General features: G+C 35.3%; 1 protein-coding gene across 2 annotated transcripts in view; it reads right to left on the minus strand.

Annotated features, from left to right (window-relative positions):
• Positions 1-272: 272 nt before the first annotated feature.
• SIM1 (SIM bHLH transcription factor 1) overlaps positions 273-20,354 on the minus strand; it is an 84,171-nt gene continuing 64,089 nt past the window's right edge. For both annotated transcript variants that reach the window (XM_074187237.1, XM_074187236.1), the window contains exons 11-12: positions 9,913-10,315; positions 273-6,747 (exon numbers count right to left, since the gene is read on the minus strand). In XM_074187237.1, the coding sequence (XP_074043338.1) occupies positions 6,017-6,747; positions 9,913-10,315 (1,134 nt within the window). In that variant the 3' untranslated portion in view covers positions 273-6,016. The remainder of the gene's footprint in view (positions 6,748-9,912; positions 10,316-20,354) is intronic.

The following is a 20,354-nucleotide window of genomic DNA, read 5'->3' on the forward strand; positions in this document are numbered from 1 at the left end:
TTATCTTTCAAGAAATAATTCCTGAGACCACATCAAGCATTAGATTTGGATATTGGAAGGCCTGGTCTTCTATCTTTGTAATCATGGACAAGTCATTTCCATTCTGTGTCCCCAAATATAAAATAGAGATGGTGATATCTGTAGTACCTGCCTCATAGAATTTTTGAGGCTTAAATGTGATAGTGTGTGGAAACTGCTTTGCAAATTCTAAAATTCTATGTATTAGTGATCACAAGACTCATGAATCCAGACAAAAATTGCATATTGGTAACTATATTTTAAACCAAAAAAAATCTTCACATAATAAATACATTTTATGCACATTAACTTCAAATTTACTTCAGAAAGCTATTTACAATATAAATAATTATAAACGGGAACACTCTGCAAGATATTGTTGACGTTGCTAATTTTTCTCTAAATTACATTCCAAAGTAAAACCTCCAGCCACAGGTGTTTTGCCACAGTGTCATTAGAAACTATATTCAAGGCATGGCATTGGAAATATCTGGGATCACTTTCACCCTTTAACAATATAATCCTTTCTTCTGCTATTTTTTCCTTTCTTCCTCCCCCCCTTTTTTTATAAATGCCAGTTCAAAGGCAAGACAGAAAAATTTAAGTTTTGAAGTGCACCTTCCTATGTTTCATGTGCTGAAATGTTTCCCTTTGGAATTAATTTTTAACACTAAAATAATTTTCCAAGCAGATTTCCTTTCCTTTCCATCATAAACCCAATGGAATATAACATAAATTCACATGCAATTTATTGTTATTTTCAGGTTATAGACCAGGTTAATTGACCACTAACATCCCTTCCAACTCTGAGAGATTCTATGGAATAGGACAAATTGAAAGTAAATTCCCATTTCTTAATTCCATCTAAACAATTTTTTAAGATTACACAAATTTGGTTTGAATTCCTCAGACAATTTGGGAATTCTGAAATTTCCTGTGACTTGTTAGTTTATTAAGAAACACAGTAGATAATTATCTTTGCTTCATTTATTATGATTGAGTGTTTACTAACATTTCTTTATGGCATCCTGCTGCAGGAACCCCGAATAAGCTCTTATTTGGAAACGAGCACATCTTCCCCTCTTGGAGCCAAGTACTAACCGTACAATTTTGCACCCAAAAAATGAGCACCACATTGAAAATGTCCCCCTTTACAAGGCACACACTCTCATACAGACAAAATTATTTTGCCTTGAATTGGTTACAGTAATGATGATGATTTGCTTTCTAAATAACTCTTTCAAAGAATTAGTCTCCTGAATTTAAGTCCCTAAACATAAAAAATTGATGCATCAAATTTTGGATCATTCCACCTTCTCTTTGAAGCACTTTAAAATTTTACATTCCCTTATTCTTCTGTTTAGAAAATAATACATGTTTTTGGGTAGCTTGTTTCAATAAAGAAAGGGGGAGAGGAAGTTACTGTAAATTTTGGAAATTAAAACTCTTTAAATTCAAGAAAAACTAAAATAGAAATGTATGCAATCCTCCTAAGTAAAATAAGTGAACCCAAAATAGCGACGTCTTCGATTTTTCAAATGCAATACAATAACTAGGCTTTCATCCAATACCCAAGTCTCTGAGTGATTCAATGATTTTTACTGTTGTTTTTCATTGACATAATCTGAAAATTTAGAGAGACTCAATTCTTGCTCTTGAGATGAGGTAAAGAAATCTATCTTCAGACACTAGCTATGTGATCTTAAGACGATTTGCCCCTATTTGCCTCAGTTTTCTTATCTGCAAAATAAGCTGGAGAAGGAAAGGGCAACTACATTCCAGTATCTTTGCCAAGAAAATCCCAAATGGGGATGATTGAACATTGAACATGATTGAAACAATTCAAAAGCAACCAAAAAAAGCCAAACATTCATAAAATTGAATGCTTAGATGTATTCACTGTTTATTCTTTCTAATCTCCTTGCTCTTGGGAGCCTAGATTTAGAACTAAAGGAACCTTAATAGGTCAGCTAATCCAAATTCTTCATTTTACAAATGAGGAAATTGACATTCATAGAAGTTATTTGATCCAGGTTTTGAGAAAATATATGTCTTAAAATTATTATTATAAAGTATTCATGGACATTTTTCTAGTGTTGGTTAGCAACAAGAATAATAAAATTCTGCTCGGTTTCAAAAAGAGAACAAGCCAATTCTAGATGAAGGTCATCCTTCCTCTCCACAGGGTTTAGCACACAAAAAGCACTTAATTAATGCTTCTTATTTATTCACTCATGAAACATTCCATATAAAGCTCCCTAGTAAGTGGGAGTTCTCCATACATAGCAATAGATGGAAAAGAGAATTAAGGGAATTAAGAATCTTGCAAAATGGTCTTATTCTCATTCCTCAAATCATCCAGTACAAATGGGGAGGAAATGGTGTTGCTAGGATAACATTATTGGCACATAATTTACAATTCTCATCAGAAGTGTCACTTCAATGGGGATCATATTATCTAGTATCAAGCAACTATGTTTAGAAATAAAGGCATATTCCATTCAACAGCAAACATCAACCAACAGGTAGAGGTGAAATCCATCCGGAAATGTCTGCCCTGGATTATGGTGAGGCGAAAATCATAGATTAGAAAAATAACAAGGAAAACTGTACTTCATCTTCCACACTCATTAATTACAACGTGGTTTCCCCACCCCCAAAGGAGAATTTCTTAACATTGAATTGAACTCAGCTATGCAAATTTCTGAATTAAGTGGGAGGATTGGTCTAAAAAAAATGCCAAAGAAAAAGCTTTAGTACTATTGGCAGAGGCACAAGATATAGTGCCTATTTAATATTCCTAAAAGAGTATAAAAATTATACTTCTTTGTAATTAGTGTTTTAAGATACTGCCTTTTCAAGTTCAATGCCATGGTTCTCAGCATTTAGCAAAGAGATGGAAAACAAAGATTATAACCCAAGACCAGTCAGAGCTTAAATTTAACTTATCAAGCTATTGGGGCTCTGTATTTTTCACTTTATATAAAATACATAAAGGACACAAACAGTGTCTACAAAGTATGTGAATCATATTCTTGTGATTATTGTATTAATAAGAATTAGGAACATAGTTTAACATTCTCTGTACATTGCTTTACTAAAGTTTCTACTAGAGTGAAATACAGTGGGACTTGTTCTAAGTTATTCTGACCTTGCCTTGTCATAGCATGTTGCCAAACACAATATCAATGCTGCATATTTTTTACTCCACTTTTCGCAAATTATATTTTAATCTTAGGTGATAGGATTGTTACTAAAGATTGCTATCACTGGTATGTTAAATAGAACAAAGATATGCGTATAACTGGACCAACTATAATTTTCAACCAAGATATAACTTGGTCAGTCATTGCCTTTCCCTATATATATGCTGGTCTTGCCTTTCTTATAAGCTTTATTTATTCAGGCTGCTTCTATCTGTAAATTTCATAGTTTACTTTCTCCATCTATTAAATAGCCTCCACATAAAAATTCCACCCAAATTCCTTTAGGGCCAGTCTTTCCTCTAGCATAAGTTCATTTTCCTTGGTTCTTATGTTTCAACTACTCTTTCTAGCATCTGTCTATGCCATATTCTGTAGAATGTGTACACATCAGTAAGGGCCCATCTGTACAAACTTCCTTTCTAAAGTAGGCCATATTTGCTAAGTATTTCAGTTCACCCATATCTTTGGCTCTTGAATTCTCACACTCAGTTTTGCTAAATCCTTAACACTTCCAAAACATCCTTTCTCTAACAGAGGTACCAGAATGCCATTGCAAGTACCCCAGTGTGGTCAAAGTTCTCCAAAACATTTCTTCTAACTTGTGATTCATACAGAATATAAGTGTTGTTCTGAATTGTACTTGTTTTTAACTAGACATTGAAATTGTTTAAGACAATACAGTCGGTTACAAAAATTATTAATTTTCTCTTATCTTTTTTGTCTTTATAACACACTAAATGACTCAAGAAAAATGTCCATCATGGATTTTTTTTTTAATTTCACCATTGCTTTTACTTATGACAGGCCAATACTGAATTTCAGAGTACTATCCTTCAGGTTTACACCTGTCTATGGACTATCAAATGAACTTTGTAAAATAGTGGTATATTCTAAATCTGTTCAGTGTTATAGGTTAATTCCTTCTAATGTCTAAAACTCCTTCCTTAAAGGAGTCAAGAATATGACTGGATAAAATGAACATCATGAAAAATGGGGAAAGAATAAATCTATGAATTATCTCCCTATGTCATATACTGTCCATGGATTTCTAGAACATATCTCAAACTGGTGAATTTTCTGAGATCTAAATTTATTTTTCTCCTTTATTTCTTTGTCAGATCTTGCAGTATATATTTTGGCTAGGTCTAAACATATGTGGAAGAATTTAAAATACCTAGGAGATTCAAATGATCTGATTCAATTACAGGCCATCCATATGACTGTAAATGGCACACCACCCAGAAATTAAAATTCCTGCCATTCCTAAGTCAGGAAAGATCAAACCAACAGAATCTTTCAATTAAATCCAATTTTCCTGAACTAATGAATCACAGGATTTTTAAAAAAACAAATGACCTTAGAGATTGGTTATCTAATATAACCTCTCTGTTTATAAATGATAAACCTGAGAACTAGGAAGGATGGTTATATGATCTACAGAGATTCACACAAATTAGTGATAAAGTCAGTAATGAAACCTAGGTTTCCTGACAAAGACTAGTACTTCTTGTCAAGAATCAAGTGATCTTTCTTATTCTCCCAGCATGCCAGTATTTGTCTTTAAAAACAGCGACAACAACAACAAATTCAAGTAGGCAAATATTGCAATACTTTGTCTGTTCCTTCATTCAAAATATTATATCTCAAGGTCCTATGTCTTATTCTAAGCTTTTGACTTAAACATTCTTTTGAAGCCAGATTATTTCTTCACTGTCTTGGCTTTCCATGTGTTTTTACATTTGTGCAATCATATTTAGCAATGTTTTCAAACACTTCCAATCATTTCATGCAGTATCTCCCTTGTTTTTCTTAATTACTTTTCACACTTCCTCTCTATCAGCCTTGTTTCCTGGTGGGTTGTTCTGTAGCTGTTTTTTCAAAAACTCAATGTGTTGATTACTAATGGCACACACAGTCTGAGTCTGAAATGGTCTGTTCTTGGAAATTTTTTCATTTATCTCTATTTCTTGTTTCATTGCCTCCCCTGAATTTCTTTTAATTGAGTGCCCTCAATTCTTGATGCATGTTTCAATGTCTAATTTCTATTACTTAGCACAGCCCTTGCTCTACGTCAGTGCAATCACATCCCTTTGTTTGACTCAAAAGCAGAATGAAAATTGCCATTTCCTGATTGCTTCTAATAGATACCATGTGAGAAATATGTCCAGTGCCATATCCAGAACTATATCCCTAATTTATGCCTATATTAAATGTGTCAGAATGACTAAGAGACCACAGGGAAGAAACCCCTTCTCTGAGATCTCTCATTCTCTTCTTCGGGGAACAACAACTTCTTCACATCATGAAGAAGAAATCACATTCGGGTTAGGAAAAGTTACCCATTTTTGGCATGTGTGCTTTATGATCTACATTCCAAATTTTTGCATGTCAAGGATGCATAGCGGTTGTCTGAGTAGTGATCTGTGCCCATGCAGCTCATGGGGTCTTCCCTCTGTGGCATTTCCAACCTGTACTTAAACAATGTGCATAATTTGCTCACTTGATCTACACTGGTATTTTTAACTCTGACTTTATCCATTCTGGTTCCCATAAATCATGGGAGCAACTGACAGGTTCACTTTAACTCCATTCACTGTAACTCTGAATGCTAGTGCATTTCTTATATTTTTTTACAGTAACGTGTCAATTTATACCCAGTAGCTTCAGTAGCTTAGGTTATTCTCTCTAACATACTGTGGTATATTAAATGCTGGTAACAAGGGCATTAAAACATATATGTTCCAACTATGTTTCAAAGATATCCTTAAAGCACAATTTTTTAAAGAAAAACATCAGCTCCCATTGGTTATTATAACAGATGTCCCTTTGTGTCCTTGTGCTGGATCTTGCTGCATTCTTAAATGGGAAGTTACATCAAAGTGGGAGCCGTTGCAGCCCAAGGAATAGGTTCTAAGGGCCTCACTATCATACAAGTGCTCCAGGGCATATCCAGTTAATGTATAAGCATGCTTATCAAAATACTGCCGATGAGAACTGTAATAGTTCGGAGAGACTGCCGGATGATCTCCTACTGTCTGATGAGGTGACATGTCTGAATGGAGATAGTCTTTAGCTAATACCAAACTGGATTTAGAAATACGATCTGAGTTGGGACTGCTTATCCTAGACAAGGCGGTGGGGCTGCTGCCATAGTCATTTTCATGAGGGCTCATCATCTTCCCTTCTCTTTGTTGAAGGTGCTCACATGGGGAAGTGTTGGCAAGAGAAGGGCCATGGCAGACCTCTCCAGTCAGCTGCGGCTGCTGGTAGTTTGCAAAACAAAGGGAGTGTTTTTTCCCTGCTCCATTAATGGCAGCCAGTTGGTCAGGAGGGGCTTTCCGGAGCTGCAATCTGTTCTCTTCCTCTTTAATCATCTGCTGCGTAGCTCTTATCAGAGTTTCAATTTTGCTGGGTTCGTGGGGGCTGCTCTGATACTGCTCAGGACGATAGCGGTCACCTGATTCACTGGCAGACCCAGGATCTGGAGAACTGACCACACTATCTTCATCCCAGTGACCTCTCCCTAGAGAAAGAACCACATACGAATCAAACACAGATTCTTAGGAAAGAAAAAAATAAATATATATAAATATATATATATATATATATGCAATATATATCATGATATATAACAAATATATAAACAATATAACATGTTTATAAAAGAAAAACAATTCATCAATCATTTGAAAGTCAGGCTTAGGGATGGCTAGGTGGCAAAGTGGATAGAGCTCCAGCCCTGGAGTCAGGAGGACCTGAGTTCAAATGTGACCTCGGAGACAATAATTACCTAACTATGTGACCTTGGGCAAGCCACTTAACCCCATTGCCTTGCAAAAATAAAAAAAAAGTCAGGCAAAGGACAGATACACAGGGCAGAATGAACACAAAAATTGTCCTAAGAACTGGGTTGAAATCCTACTTTTTATATTTACTACCTGAGCAAAATTAGAAAAGTCCGGTAACCTGTTTAGATCTGTTTCTTCAATTGTAAAAGTAGTATTGAACTAGATAGAATCTGGGATCTCTTCTACCTCTAAGTCTAAGAAGTTGTAATTGATCCTAAGTTCTCAAAAGCTCTAGAGGTTCAACAATGAAAAGGCAAGTTTACCAGAAAGTAAATGTAACTGAAGGGAGAAATTATGGTAAATTGGAAAGGAGTCTTGGAGTCAAAAGACCTGAATTCCATGCCCAGCTCTACCAATCCCTAACTTCAAATGACTCTAGGCATGTCACTTAAACTAACTGAATCTCTTATTTCCTCACCTGTACAATAAGAAGGCTAAACTACAATTCATCACCTCACAGCAATCCTTGCAATGTTATTTCCCACATGAGCTAATTAGGATAACTGTCTATAAGATTTCTCAACTTAGAAGAATCTGCAAAAGCTTCTGCTTTGCTGGGATAGATGTCAAGAACCTAGGTCACTTCTGCAGGAGCCTGAGGAATTAGATTAGCATATCAATGTAGTAATTGTTAACTTAAGAAAAAGCTGCCTAAATTTTGAAAGTCTAAATATATCTTGTTACTACAAAATAAAAGCTCTGAGATTCGTTTGTACATGGTTGATATAAAAAAGGAACTAAAATCAATATCCCTTTTGAAATCCATACAATAAGCATATGTCATTGTAGAGTTGGCATCTCAGATTATCAGTTCTTTTCAACTCAATGCTATCATTTAGGAACTTTATCCAAGCAAGGGGGGGTAAAAAAGCCAGAGTTAGGTAGAGAGTTTCTTTAGGATTTTGAGGGAAAATGTACATACAGAATATCTACTATAGAAAATCAGATCCCCACAGTCCAAAATCAATATAAAAGTAGGCAAGAAGAAACAGAAAAGCATATAGATAAATCTGCAGACTGCATAGTATGACATGTAACATCAAGGATTTAGAGACTATCTAATTCTATACCATCCTTTTATAGATGAAGAAACTGAGGCTCAGAGACGTAAAATGACTTGTTCAGTAACACACACATTTACTATGTATGTATGTATGTATGTATGTATGTATGTATATTTTGCAGTATATAGCAAAGCTGAAACTTGAATCTTTCCTCTTGACCCAAACCTAAAATTCTTTCCACCAGATCATCCTGCTTCCTCTAGAAGAATACTACAATCATATCATTAATTGTTTTAAAACTTCCCTTGCTAATTTTTTTCTTTCTAGCTTTTTTCTTCCAGACCACAACTATTAGGGGTCCTCTCCCCAACCCCTGTCTTGTCACTATAACTCACATTCATGTAATGCTTTTAGGGCTATGTACACATACAGTAGGCACTTGATAAACATTTTTTCCTTTTCCTTCCCCTTCTATGACATCTACTTAGTTTTTAATAAAACTAGACAAAAGTAGAAAATAAAAATAAGAATTTGGAAAGCAGATAGAAAAGTTATTGGGGTATGTGTGGGAAAGGGGGTGAAGCAGGGGGAATTGGAAACATGATGGATAACATAAGACACAAGTTGAGTATTTAACATAGTTAACCTATATAAAATGTTCAGTACCCTATGGGAGTACAGCAAACAATAGCAGCAAGTTCTAGGGTCTTCTAATTAATCTTTTTCTTTATTATTTATCTATATCTATATCTAATAAATCTTATGTCTTTAAAAAACTTAAAACAGGAAGAATTCTGGAGACTTTCCTGAACTCAAATCTGTTGGGAAAAAGCTGGTCATCTATTTATTCCTTGTTTACTTTGTATACCTGATCCAAAAACCCTATTATGACCTTAAGCAATTTAATTTTATTTTCCATTTTCCTGAGCCTGCAATACCATTCAGTTTCCATATAATAATACAAAGGTGAAAACTCTAAGTGTGCTCTACATGTCATAATATCCTTTACTCTCAGTATTCTTTCTGAATGATTTTCTACATGGTCAGGTTGGTTTTTTATTTTACTTTCCAAGTGATCAAAAGAATGCAGAAGATGCTTAACAGAATCAAAAAGACCATCACATTGGGGATGGCTAGGTGGCATAGTGGATAGAGCACTGGCCTTGGAGTCAGGAGTACCTAAGTTCAAATCTGGCCTCAGACACATAATTATTACCTGGCTGTGTGGCCTTGGGCAAGCCACTTAACCCCATTGCCTTGCAAAAAAAGACAAAAAAAACAAAAAAACAAACGTTAAAAAAAAAAGACCATCAGATCACAAATCTATAGTTGGAAGGATCTCAGAAACTATCTCTCTAACTCCTTTATTTTTATAAAGAAATTCAAGGTCCAGAAAGATTAATTAACATGCCCAAGGCCACAAAGGTGGAAAATAAGAACTGATAAGAATTGAATTTTGCTCCCTTACCTACAAATGCAATACTCTTGATTTTAAGGCACTAAAATACTTTCTTCTCAAAAACTCAAAACACTAAAAACAGATCCAATTGGTGTTTTTTTAATGTAAATTTATTTAAAGCTTCTGTTCTTAGCTTTGTTACTATCTCAAGCAGCACAGAGTTGCAAATCTATAAATCTAATGGAAAATCATTTGGACAAAGAAATATATTTCCACATCTAGAATACTAAGCTGTACTACAACCTTGAAATTTATGATTCCTTCTAAGCAGAGTCTGTATTACCAGTATTACATCTACTACTAATAGTTCCATCATAATTGCTTAAAGATTTGTAGAATTTCATATACATTTTTCATTTGTTCCTTACTACTCTTACCATGAATTCTGTGAACAGAGGTTATGTGTGGCATGCTGTTCTCATAGGCTTCTCTGCTTTCTGGGGAGGACTTGGTTAGGGGCAGTGCTGAACGAGAGCCCCACCAGGGTTCTCTCCCAGCTTGTGGGGTGCCAAGGAAGTATCGACCTGCCTCACAACGGCCTCCTTCACAGGCTTGGGTATGAAAATGCCTATCATCTGTCAGCCTGGAATGGTCAAGTGCAAAGCCATAGCAAAGAGAGGTGCGATCTGAATACTGTCTATAGGCACATGAAGCATCATGTTGAGAACTGGGCCGTTCCGAGGGGTCCAATAACTGTGGAGATGCAGTATCTGTGAGTGGGCTTCCTCCCCATTGACTGTCATGATCCGATTCAGATCTTTCGGTGTGAAATCCAGAATACTAGAAGATAAAATAGAAAAAGATAAGTTTCTAAGAAAAGTTGTTTAAATTGATGCAGAACCAAATAAGTAGAACCAGAAGGAAAATTTACATAGTGAACTCAATAGTGTAAAAGAAAACATGAAGAAAATCAGGAACTATGGAAATCAATTTAGAATTGTAGTAAAAAGTATCTAACATGTCCACAAATATTGGTTCCATATCTCAATTCTAGATATGTATTTGGATATAGTTCCATGTTTTTAAACTTTGTAACTACATTTCCACCACCATAGTACTAAAGAATCCTAAATCTGGTAGGTATTTCAGAGATTCAAACCATACAATAAAAAGAGTTCCCTCTAGAACATCCTCAAAGTTCAACTACCCACTTTTGATTTGAAGTCCTCCAAAGAATTCATAATCTCTTTAGGCAGTTATTCCACTTATGGACAGTTGTAGTTGTTTAGAAATTTTTGTTTATCACAGAACAAAAATCTACTTCTGCAACTTTCATCTATTGTCTCAAGATCTGTCCTTTAAGACCAAGAAAAAGGAAAAAATACTCATAGATGTTAAAAGTTTAAAAATAAAGTCCTAGCTTACATATCATATGCTCCTCTCTGAAACCTCTTTGCAAAATACCTTGTTATTCTATACCTGCCAAATGCTCCAGCATAGTTCACCTAAACTTTTCTACTACCACCCACCACTTCTTTCCTAATTTCTATGATGAAATAATATGCAGAAGGTAGAATGGACTCACACACACACACACACACACACACACACAAAGAAATCTTCTGTGCATTGTTAACTGTCTACCAGATCCTTGAGAATTTCATCAGGGGAAATGTAAAAAAAGTAAAATCCTGACCATAGCTACTTCATCATAATATAGGTTCCAAGTCCATGGAAATGAACAGAATTAATAATGCTATCTTGAAGTCATTTCATTATTTAAGGCTTAATCACTACATTAGTGTTGGCACCCCCTCTGCAAACACCTCATTCTTCTACTACAAACTTTAACACTTTTACCTTTCTCCTATAACCCTTCTACCTACCTCTTAGTAGATGGTCTTTGTGAGATCCTGCAGCTGAAATTTCACCACACTTCAGCCAATGTGGTAATGAGCACTTCTTTCAATTTAGCTAGGCTAACCCTACAATAACAGTCACATAACATATGACCATCCTTAACCATTCCAGCTTTCAAGAAACTCCTGTGGTTTGTCTCTGCCTCAGTTTTCTCATCTGAAAAATGAGCTAGCAAAGGAAATGGCAAACTACTACAATATCTTTGCCAAGAAAACCCCAACTGGGATCAAGAAGAATCACTGAACAACAAATGTTGTTTTCAAGACCCCCTGATGTTGCCTAAATTCCCTGATGAGGCATCCATCATAGTAAGATGTCAGTGGAGAATCTTAATACCAAAGTGGAGAAAAGAGGTGCTTATCCAATCCTCAAGGTGTAATATAGTAATCAGTGCTTAATCCACGTCAAGAGCAGGGGGAGGAAGATTATGCTTCTGTAGAAGAAGCCTAAAACCTAGGCTCCAAGAAAAATTTTCCCTAGGCCACCCCCACTGTCTTAGTCTACCCTACTGCCTCCCCAGGGACCTCTCTTTCTCTTTATTGTTTCTGGGGTCTTTGGGAAAGTATAGGGAGGGAAATATTTACACTGTTGAAAAACAATCCTGAAGACCTAAAAGACAAGGGTTGAAGGGAGAGTTACAATAGTCTCATTCCTATGTTTGAATAGGAAGAACCAGTGTCCTTTGGAGTCAAAAAGATCTTGTTTGAGAAATTATAAAAAATCCTAACAAACACTATGTATAGAGTTCAGAATTTTATACAAATTCAAATTTACAATTTTCCTTCATTGTTTCAAATCATTTTATTAATTCTTTATAATCTACACAAATGGACTATCAGTCTATTCTATCAAAAGGAGCAAAAAGAGGGCTGCAAATTACAGCTCTCCCAGCACACAAGGTTGGTGCCTATGGAGACATAAGTCTGATTTCTCATATTGCAGCTCTTCAAAATCCCAACTACCTTTTCTTTGAACAAACTTCAGACCTGTCTTTTCAAAAGAAGCCACCTTTGCATTCAACATGGTAAGTGGTTAGCTAGTGTCCACTCTCTTCCCCATCAGCAGGGATCTGAATGCCATTCATTTGCCATACAGAAGTCGTCACCATATGTTTGCCCTTGGAGAAATTCAAACCATCTGTGTTCCTCCAAGAGAGGGGTTGCCCGGATTCTGCTTTGTTTTTATAAAAGTATAAACCTGGCCTATTTCTGAAGTACTCTAGTCAAGACTTTTAAGCTTTATCAGAAAGAAAAAAGCTTACCGTGAGTGCATGTGAGAAAGCACTACTGGCTCAGTGTAAAGGAACATTCTGTTCCTCATTCACGGAGAAAAATTCCACATGAGGCAAACCCAGGCAGGCAGGCATGAGGCAGGCACAACAGGGAAACACTTCAAGGATACTCTAAAGCAGAATTTGGAGACTAAGAGGTCATGCCAATGACTGAGAAACAATAGCAGCAGATAGGCTGCCCTAGGGTACAAACAGCCAGAGGTGTGATGGTTCACTCTAAGTAAATATGACATATTGACTCAGAGAAAAAGAGACACAAATAGCAGCAAACCCTTCCAGGTGGTAGTTGGAATTCAAAGGACAGCCAAAAATCTGACAATCTGTGTAGCATCGGCCTGCTGAGCCACATTCATCTGCTTTGGGAGCAATTTCTCTAGATTATAAATTCCCTAGGGCAGGAAGAATGGCTCTAGTGCTTAATATAGAGCCTTTCCATCCCCTTTCCTATATCGTCCCCTACCCCCTCATCCCAATCATAGATAAAATTTTCCCTCTAGTAGGTGCCAAATAACTATTTAAGACAATAGATAACAACTCACATTTATGTAGTGGCTGTATACCTTGACAATAATTTTGCCCACAACAAATTGGAAAAGTAAGTAGATTATTATCCCCACTTTAACAATGAGGAAACCGAGATTCAGAAAGAAGGCAAGGGATTCCAATAAAGTTCTTCAGTTTTTTAAGTTAAAAAACCGAATTTTTATCCCAGATCTGACACAGACCATCTGTATGACCATGGGTAAACCAGGGATCATAGATTTGGAACTAGAGGCCTTAGAAGCCAATACGTCCAATTCTCCTTTAATCTCTCTATGCCTCACTTTCCTCACTTGTTCAATGAAGATAATATCTGCACCACCATATCAGAAGATTGTCATGAGGAACACTCTTAATAACATTCAAGTTCTACCTATTACTCCAGAGAAAAACTGTATATTTCTTGTCTGAGGACCAGTCTGGTTAAATTGGAGAAGTCTCTTCAATGCAATTCAAATCAACAAGCGTTTATTTAGTTTCTTACATATTTATTGAGCATCTTATAATTATAGCTAGTAGGGGGCACAATGATATATATAAATGTAAAGTGCACACAGTGCAAATAATAATAATGTAAAAGAATAGTAATAAAGATTTTCTCCAAAATAAAGTGCTTTGTTAGTTCAGGGGAGGCAACCAATCCTCAAAAAAAAAGCCTGAAGGATAATTAGTGAAGAAGACACATATGGAAATGTGCAATTAAAAATATGTAATCAAAAAGCGAATACCAATTTACAGGAAGGAAATATTAGACTGAAAATTATTATTCTGATATTCCCTATTACCTAAGCTCAAAATTTTCAAATTTGGAGTAGTATTACTGGCTGTCACAAATCATAAACACAAAGAACTGTTATCAGCATCATTTCTTTGAAAGAAGAAAATTATAACATTATCAAAAATCTTGCTATTCTTCAATATGTTCTTCTTTGTAGCACATTTTGCATATTTATCAACTTTCAATCAAGAAATCAAGTCATATACACAGAACAATAAAGTCTTGGTTTGTACAGAAAAATTGAGGCAATAATTCCATTTAAAAAAAGATCTTTGAGAAAATAGAAATGTGTATTAATTAAATTTTACCTTAGAACTACATTAAATAATCATAGTCTACCATCATATCCCCAGTACCTAATTAAATATAAGGTACATAAAATCCAAACTTTGAATGCCTCAGAATCTTAGATGAGAACTAGATTGAGAGATCAATGAGAAAGCCATATTCAAGTCATGATTCTGCGTCACTGACTTACCATGAGATCCTGAGAAAGTCATTTTATTTCAAATGACTTCAGTTTCTCTATCAACAAAAGGAGAATGCTCTATAATCCCCCAGAATCCTCACAAGGACCAAACAAGAACAATATATGTAAATATTGAAAAGAGTTCACATTATATACATGTAATCAGCAGATGTTTTCATTTTATGAAAAAAGTTATGATAATTCTATTAAAACACTATCAAGTGAAAATGAGGCTTTCCTTTATTGTGTTGTCTGGAGCCTTTGGTATTATCCTCGACTCCCCACTACTAACACATATTCAGTCATTTGCCAAATCTTGCTATTTCTGCACCTACCTCTCTTTTAATCAGACCCCTTCTCTCTCTCTACTCACACAACTACCACCCTTATCATTTCTCTCCTGGTCTTTTGCAATAACAATTTCATGGCTTCAAATCTCTCCCCTCTCCAGTCCATCCTCTTCAAATGTGATATTTTTCCAAAGCAGTAAGTCTGATCATGTAGTCCCCTAATCAATAAACTTCAATGACTTTCCATTACTTCTGTAAGAAAATTTGAACTCCTTTATACTTATTCACACATAGATATCTATACATACAGCTGTCTCTCCCACTGGACTATATTCCCCCTGAGAGCAGAATTGTTTCATTAATTGTTTTTTTAGCCCAGCTCCTAGCCCTGGATTTGGAGCAGAATAGAAGCTTAACAAAATGTTTATTGATTGATTGTTCTTACCAATATGGAAAAAAGACCTAAAAATTGAAATAATTTAACCAAAGATTCATGAGTCAGTGCCATAGTTTTGGGAAAGAAACCTACTTTAAAAACCTGAGCTCAGTTTTCCAAATTCTATCTTCCAATTAATCTTTTTCAAGTCAAATAGGATTTGGTTCTAAACAAAAAGCAAATCCTTTGAGATATGATTATAACTAAAGATGAAAATAAATGGACATGAATTCTTTGCAAACTACATGTCCATGTAAAGGTTTCTCCAAGAAACTACTTATAACCATGTTCCTTGTGTAGTGATTCTAAACCAATTAGCATAAAATGGGACATTATAAACTTCTGAAATCTGTAACCTTTCTATTAAAAGAAAGTTTCGCCAAAGTCATTTTACATAATGAATCCATGTGACATTTTCTCTGATTTCTAGGACTGAGGAACCATAAGACTCTAATTCTGAACCAAAAAGAAAATATTTGGACCCTATTTTGAATCAGGCTCCACAGGTCAGTTGATGTAATCTCACTGAAAATCACTATATCTTCATTTTATTGCAACTAGTACCATTCTTTCTCCTTGAAAGGTGATTTTTTTAATATTGAATATTCCTCACAATATTAATTCCCCTCTTAATCCCCCTAACTCCAATCATTTTTCATCCCTCAAGTCTAACTTTTCAAAAAAGTCATTCCTAATAATCTAATTGATCTTGAAACTAAGTTTAATAGGCTTGGGCATTTGTGATAAGAAAACGCTAAGGAGTACAACTCATAGTCTTAGAAGAGTCTTTTGGGAGTACTGAAAAGTTAAACTTGCCTAGGATCTGACCCTTGTTACAGAAGATAAGACTTGAACTCTGGTTTTTCAGGTCCTTCTCTCTACCATGACACAATTGATTAACTAGGAAAATAAATCAAAGGGTAACTTGGTGGAACAGTGGATAAAGCACTAACCTTGGGAGTCAGGAGGATGGGAGTTCAAATCCAGCCTCAGATATTTGAAACTTATTAGCTGTGTGACCTTGGGAAAGTCACTTAACCCTAACTGCCTCACAGCCAGGGCCATCCCAGTCATCCTGATTCATATATGGCCACTGGATCCAGATGGCACCAGAGGAGAAAGTGAGGCTGGTGACTTAGCACAGCAACCCCTCACTCAAATTCAATTCATCTGCTTGTTATGGCACCACCTACCCTGATGTTATGGTCTTCCATGAGAAAGAAGGACAAACATCTCATCAAGAAAATAAATAAAGGAAGATCTACATGTTTAACTGTAAAACTTTCCCCTCCTAAATACAGGTGACTGTATTTAGAAAACAAACCACAGTCACACTGCCTGCTGCCTCTCAATTTGGGTTCCCAATCCACGAGACAACTGTGTCTCCCTGAGGCTTAAACTACTTTCGGAAATTTAGGCTCAGCCTCCCGGCAAAAAGGCAAATGATTTAAGGATAAAGGTTTATCCAAAAATGATTATTTTCCCAATAGATTCCTTATGGAGGCATGTTTGAGCAAGACAGACTAGACTCAATTCTCACAGGTTAAATAAATGATAAAAATCATAGAAGATACTGACTGTTATGAAATCCTAGCAAATTTTCCCAAAGGGATCTGCTTTAAACTGAAACTCCCACTCTGGGAAATCCTTGCTGGGTACTTCCTCTAATCAAGCCCTCAACCCAAAAGGAAAATGTGTGCAGTAGGTATAACCATGAACATTCCTCCTGGGGTAGTATGTTTAAGATTCATGCTTTTCTCAACAATGCGTTGTAGGCAGGTGCTCAGCATTCATCTGGATATGAAGGCAACAACCCAGCTCAGGAAAAATGCCAGATGTTCATATAATAAACGCTAAAGTTATCTATTTTTTTCCTGGCAGCTCATTCAAGTTTTTATCATTTTTAGCTATAAAATATATAGTGAAATCCTCTTATGGTAAAGTCCTGTTTTCCATGAAAACTTTCACTCTATCAGGCGTGAGCAGCTTTCTCCTTGATTTGTGTCTTAACCATGAGAAAAAACATCACAGATGCAGACTGCATTGTACTAAGAACATATGCATGCTTTTAAATCACTTTTATCTTACTTTTTACTAATGTAACCCTGAAACATAAAATATGTTCTTTTTTGCATTCACTGTTATGGGCAGAACAGATGGTGAAAGGGTTAGATTAAAGTAATACAGCATGTCCATTAAAATAACCCCCACTGCTGGTGATTCTTCATTCAAACAGGAGTCATGTTTACTATAACAAAAAAAAAAAGATTTTTGCTTTAGTATTTGGAGCACACTAAAAGTTGCTAAGAGTTACTTAAAGATAAACATGAGGAGAAGAAAAGAATTAATGTCAAAATAAAATGCATTTCAAAAACTACTATCACATAAGCTGTTTTAGTTATTAGAAAGGTCAAATAAGCCCACAAACCTCTTATAAAGGTAGCAGAATTCAACAAAGGTAAATGTGGCTAGACTTTTGTAAAGAAAATTTTTGAAAAGACTATCTGATAAAACTTCTTTTGAACCAGAGTACTGTTTTTTGAGGCATTTTGAGGAACACTTTAGCTGAAGTTGCAACAATAGGTGAAATTTATATTTATTTTTCCACATATAGCAGCATGTTTACTGTAATAATTATAATATGGGAGGAGAGTTGTTTGCTGCCTTACCATTTACTGTGTATTTATCATTACTAAATGTACTATTAATAAGTAGTAAATATTGTTCTTTATGGAGAAAAATAGCCCAAAGTTCTTTATTCACAATGAAATAGAACCTTAAAACAGAATATTTTCAAATATGGTTGATGTGATGATATGGTCTAGCCTTAAAAAGCAACTGGTGACAGGCATTCCTAGTCATCTAAAATGATCTATTTAGAAAATCTGGTCATAATTCAGGGTACCTTCAAAATCTCTCAGTACTTTAACTTTAGAAAATGCTAGCCTATTGGAACCATTGTGGAATTCAAATTAAAACAAAATCTCCTTCAAGAAAGGCTAGAGGAGTGGCTAGGCAGCATGGTGGATAGAACACTGTTCTTGGAATCAGGAGTATCTGAGTTCAAATCCAGCCTCAGAAACTTAATTATTACCTGTGTGGCCTTGGGCAAGCCACTTAACCCCAATGCCTTGTGAAAAACCTTAAAAAAAAAGGCTAGAGTATGCATTCTAGTAGCAATGAACCTACTAATAAAAAAAATACTCTTTTTATTTTTATTCAAAATAACTATGGAAGATTTAATTTACACACAGATTCCAAATCTTCGTAACTATTTCTTCTGTAACTCTAGAAAAGGGTTCTTAACCTGGGTTTGTTTTCAAAAACATTTTGATAGTTATATTTCAATATAACTGGTTTTCTTTATAATCCTATGTAATTTATTTTATACATTTAAAAAACATTATTCTGGGAAGAGGTCCATAAGTTTCACTGTATGGCCAAAAGAATCCATGACACACAAAAGGTTGAATGAAACTCCTTGCTCTTGAGTATAGATAACCAGAGTATTTAAAACCAGTTGCTTTCCAACATGTAATTTTAATAAGATATATCCATATTAATTTCTTAAATAGTCAATTAATGTTCAGGACTTTATGTTTGTTTCATTTTAATCTAAAACTTCAATCTTTTTGTTTTTGAATAGGATCAAACCCATGTTTTACCTGAAAAATCTCTGAATATTTCATTAATAGAGACATATGAGGTTGTTAAGCAACTTGCAGAGGAACCTTAAAATAGCAGAGATTTTTCCTTAGTTCAAGCCCCCACAGTAATGTCTCTGGGATTCAACCCATTCCTTTTTCTCACAGAAAAAGTAAGTAATCTACATCTCATTTGATGTCAATGTGATATGCAGCTGGAAAGGAATTGGCAATCTGGAACCAAGGGCCAGATTGACTTCCAATGTAACTCTATCGGGATTCTCCTCTAGAGTTACAAGCAGAGTGAACTGGATCCAAAACCATAAAATTCATTCCCCACTGCAACCCCCCCCACACACACACACACTCCCAACAACGCACTTTTCCAAAGGTGAGAAAAAAGATCTGAAAAGATGTTCTTGCTCAGATTCTTTTAAACAAGTATTACCCATGATTTGATCCTAATATTTCACCCTGCTCAGAGAACAGAGAGAGAGAGAGAAATGATAATGCTTGCCTATCCCAACTTGTCGAGATAATACAAAAACATCTAGAGACAATTGGGCAAATCCCAGTTTTCCATGACCAGTAGCACTAATTTTAATAGTAATCCTTATCCATAGCCAGCTTAGGCTATGAGCCAGAAGCACTCCACTTTGTCTACCCATTTTTCCAAGTCACTATCCGATTGCCCGCAACTAAGTTGCAGATTAGACGGGTTTGAATGAGATGGGTACAGGTGGTGCCACCTGCTCCACCTCTTTTAGAGCAGCTTTATTTGGTCTCTTAATGGTTTATTCAGAGGTTGAGGGGAAAGACAGAAAGAAGATAGGCTGTTCTTGGTTGTACAATTCCACAGGGTCTGCTCCAACTCTGCTAGCAAACTGGCAGTCACTACTAACTCCATCCCCTACCTCAAACCTGTAGAGAGAGAGTCCATGAGATTTGTAATTTTGAGTGAAAAAAGGAAACTTAATTAATCCCTTTCAATCAAAGTATATATATATATATATATATGTATATATATATATATGTATATATATATGTATATATATACATATTCATTTTTTAGTTTCACTTAGAGTTAACAATTTTTTTCTCCTAAGTCAAGCAACAGAAGTTAAAAAACCTAAAACCTTAAGAGTAACAACAGATATTAGCTATTAAACTATATATATATATATATATATATATATATATATATATATATAATCACAATTTTTCCTTTCTGGGGTAAAAATATAATAATGTTTAATAATGTAATAATGCTGGGCAAGGTGATCCAGAAATATGAGGAGGAATGAATGAATGAATGATCTAAGAAGAAAATTTGAAAATTCCTGATTATAGATGCTTAAAGTCTACTCTTTTAAAGGCTCCCATAATGGGTGAGTGAAATCATATTCTGTAAAGTCAAAGGAAGCACAATCCATCCTCTTTAGATTTTGAATGGAAGAATGCTGCTTTTAGCAGAAGTCATAGTTCCATAAATTTAGCCATTATGAAATTTC

Source organism: Macrotis lagotis, chromosome 5 (genome assembly GCF_037893015.1).
Source record: "Macrotis lagotis isolate mMagLag1 chromosome 5, bilby.v1.9.chrom.fasta, whole genome shotgun sequence".
NCBI lineage: Eukaryota > Metazoa > Chordata > Mammalia > Peramelemorphia > Peramelidae > Macrotis > Macrotis lagotis.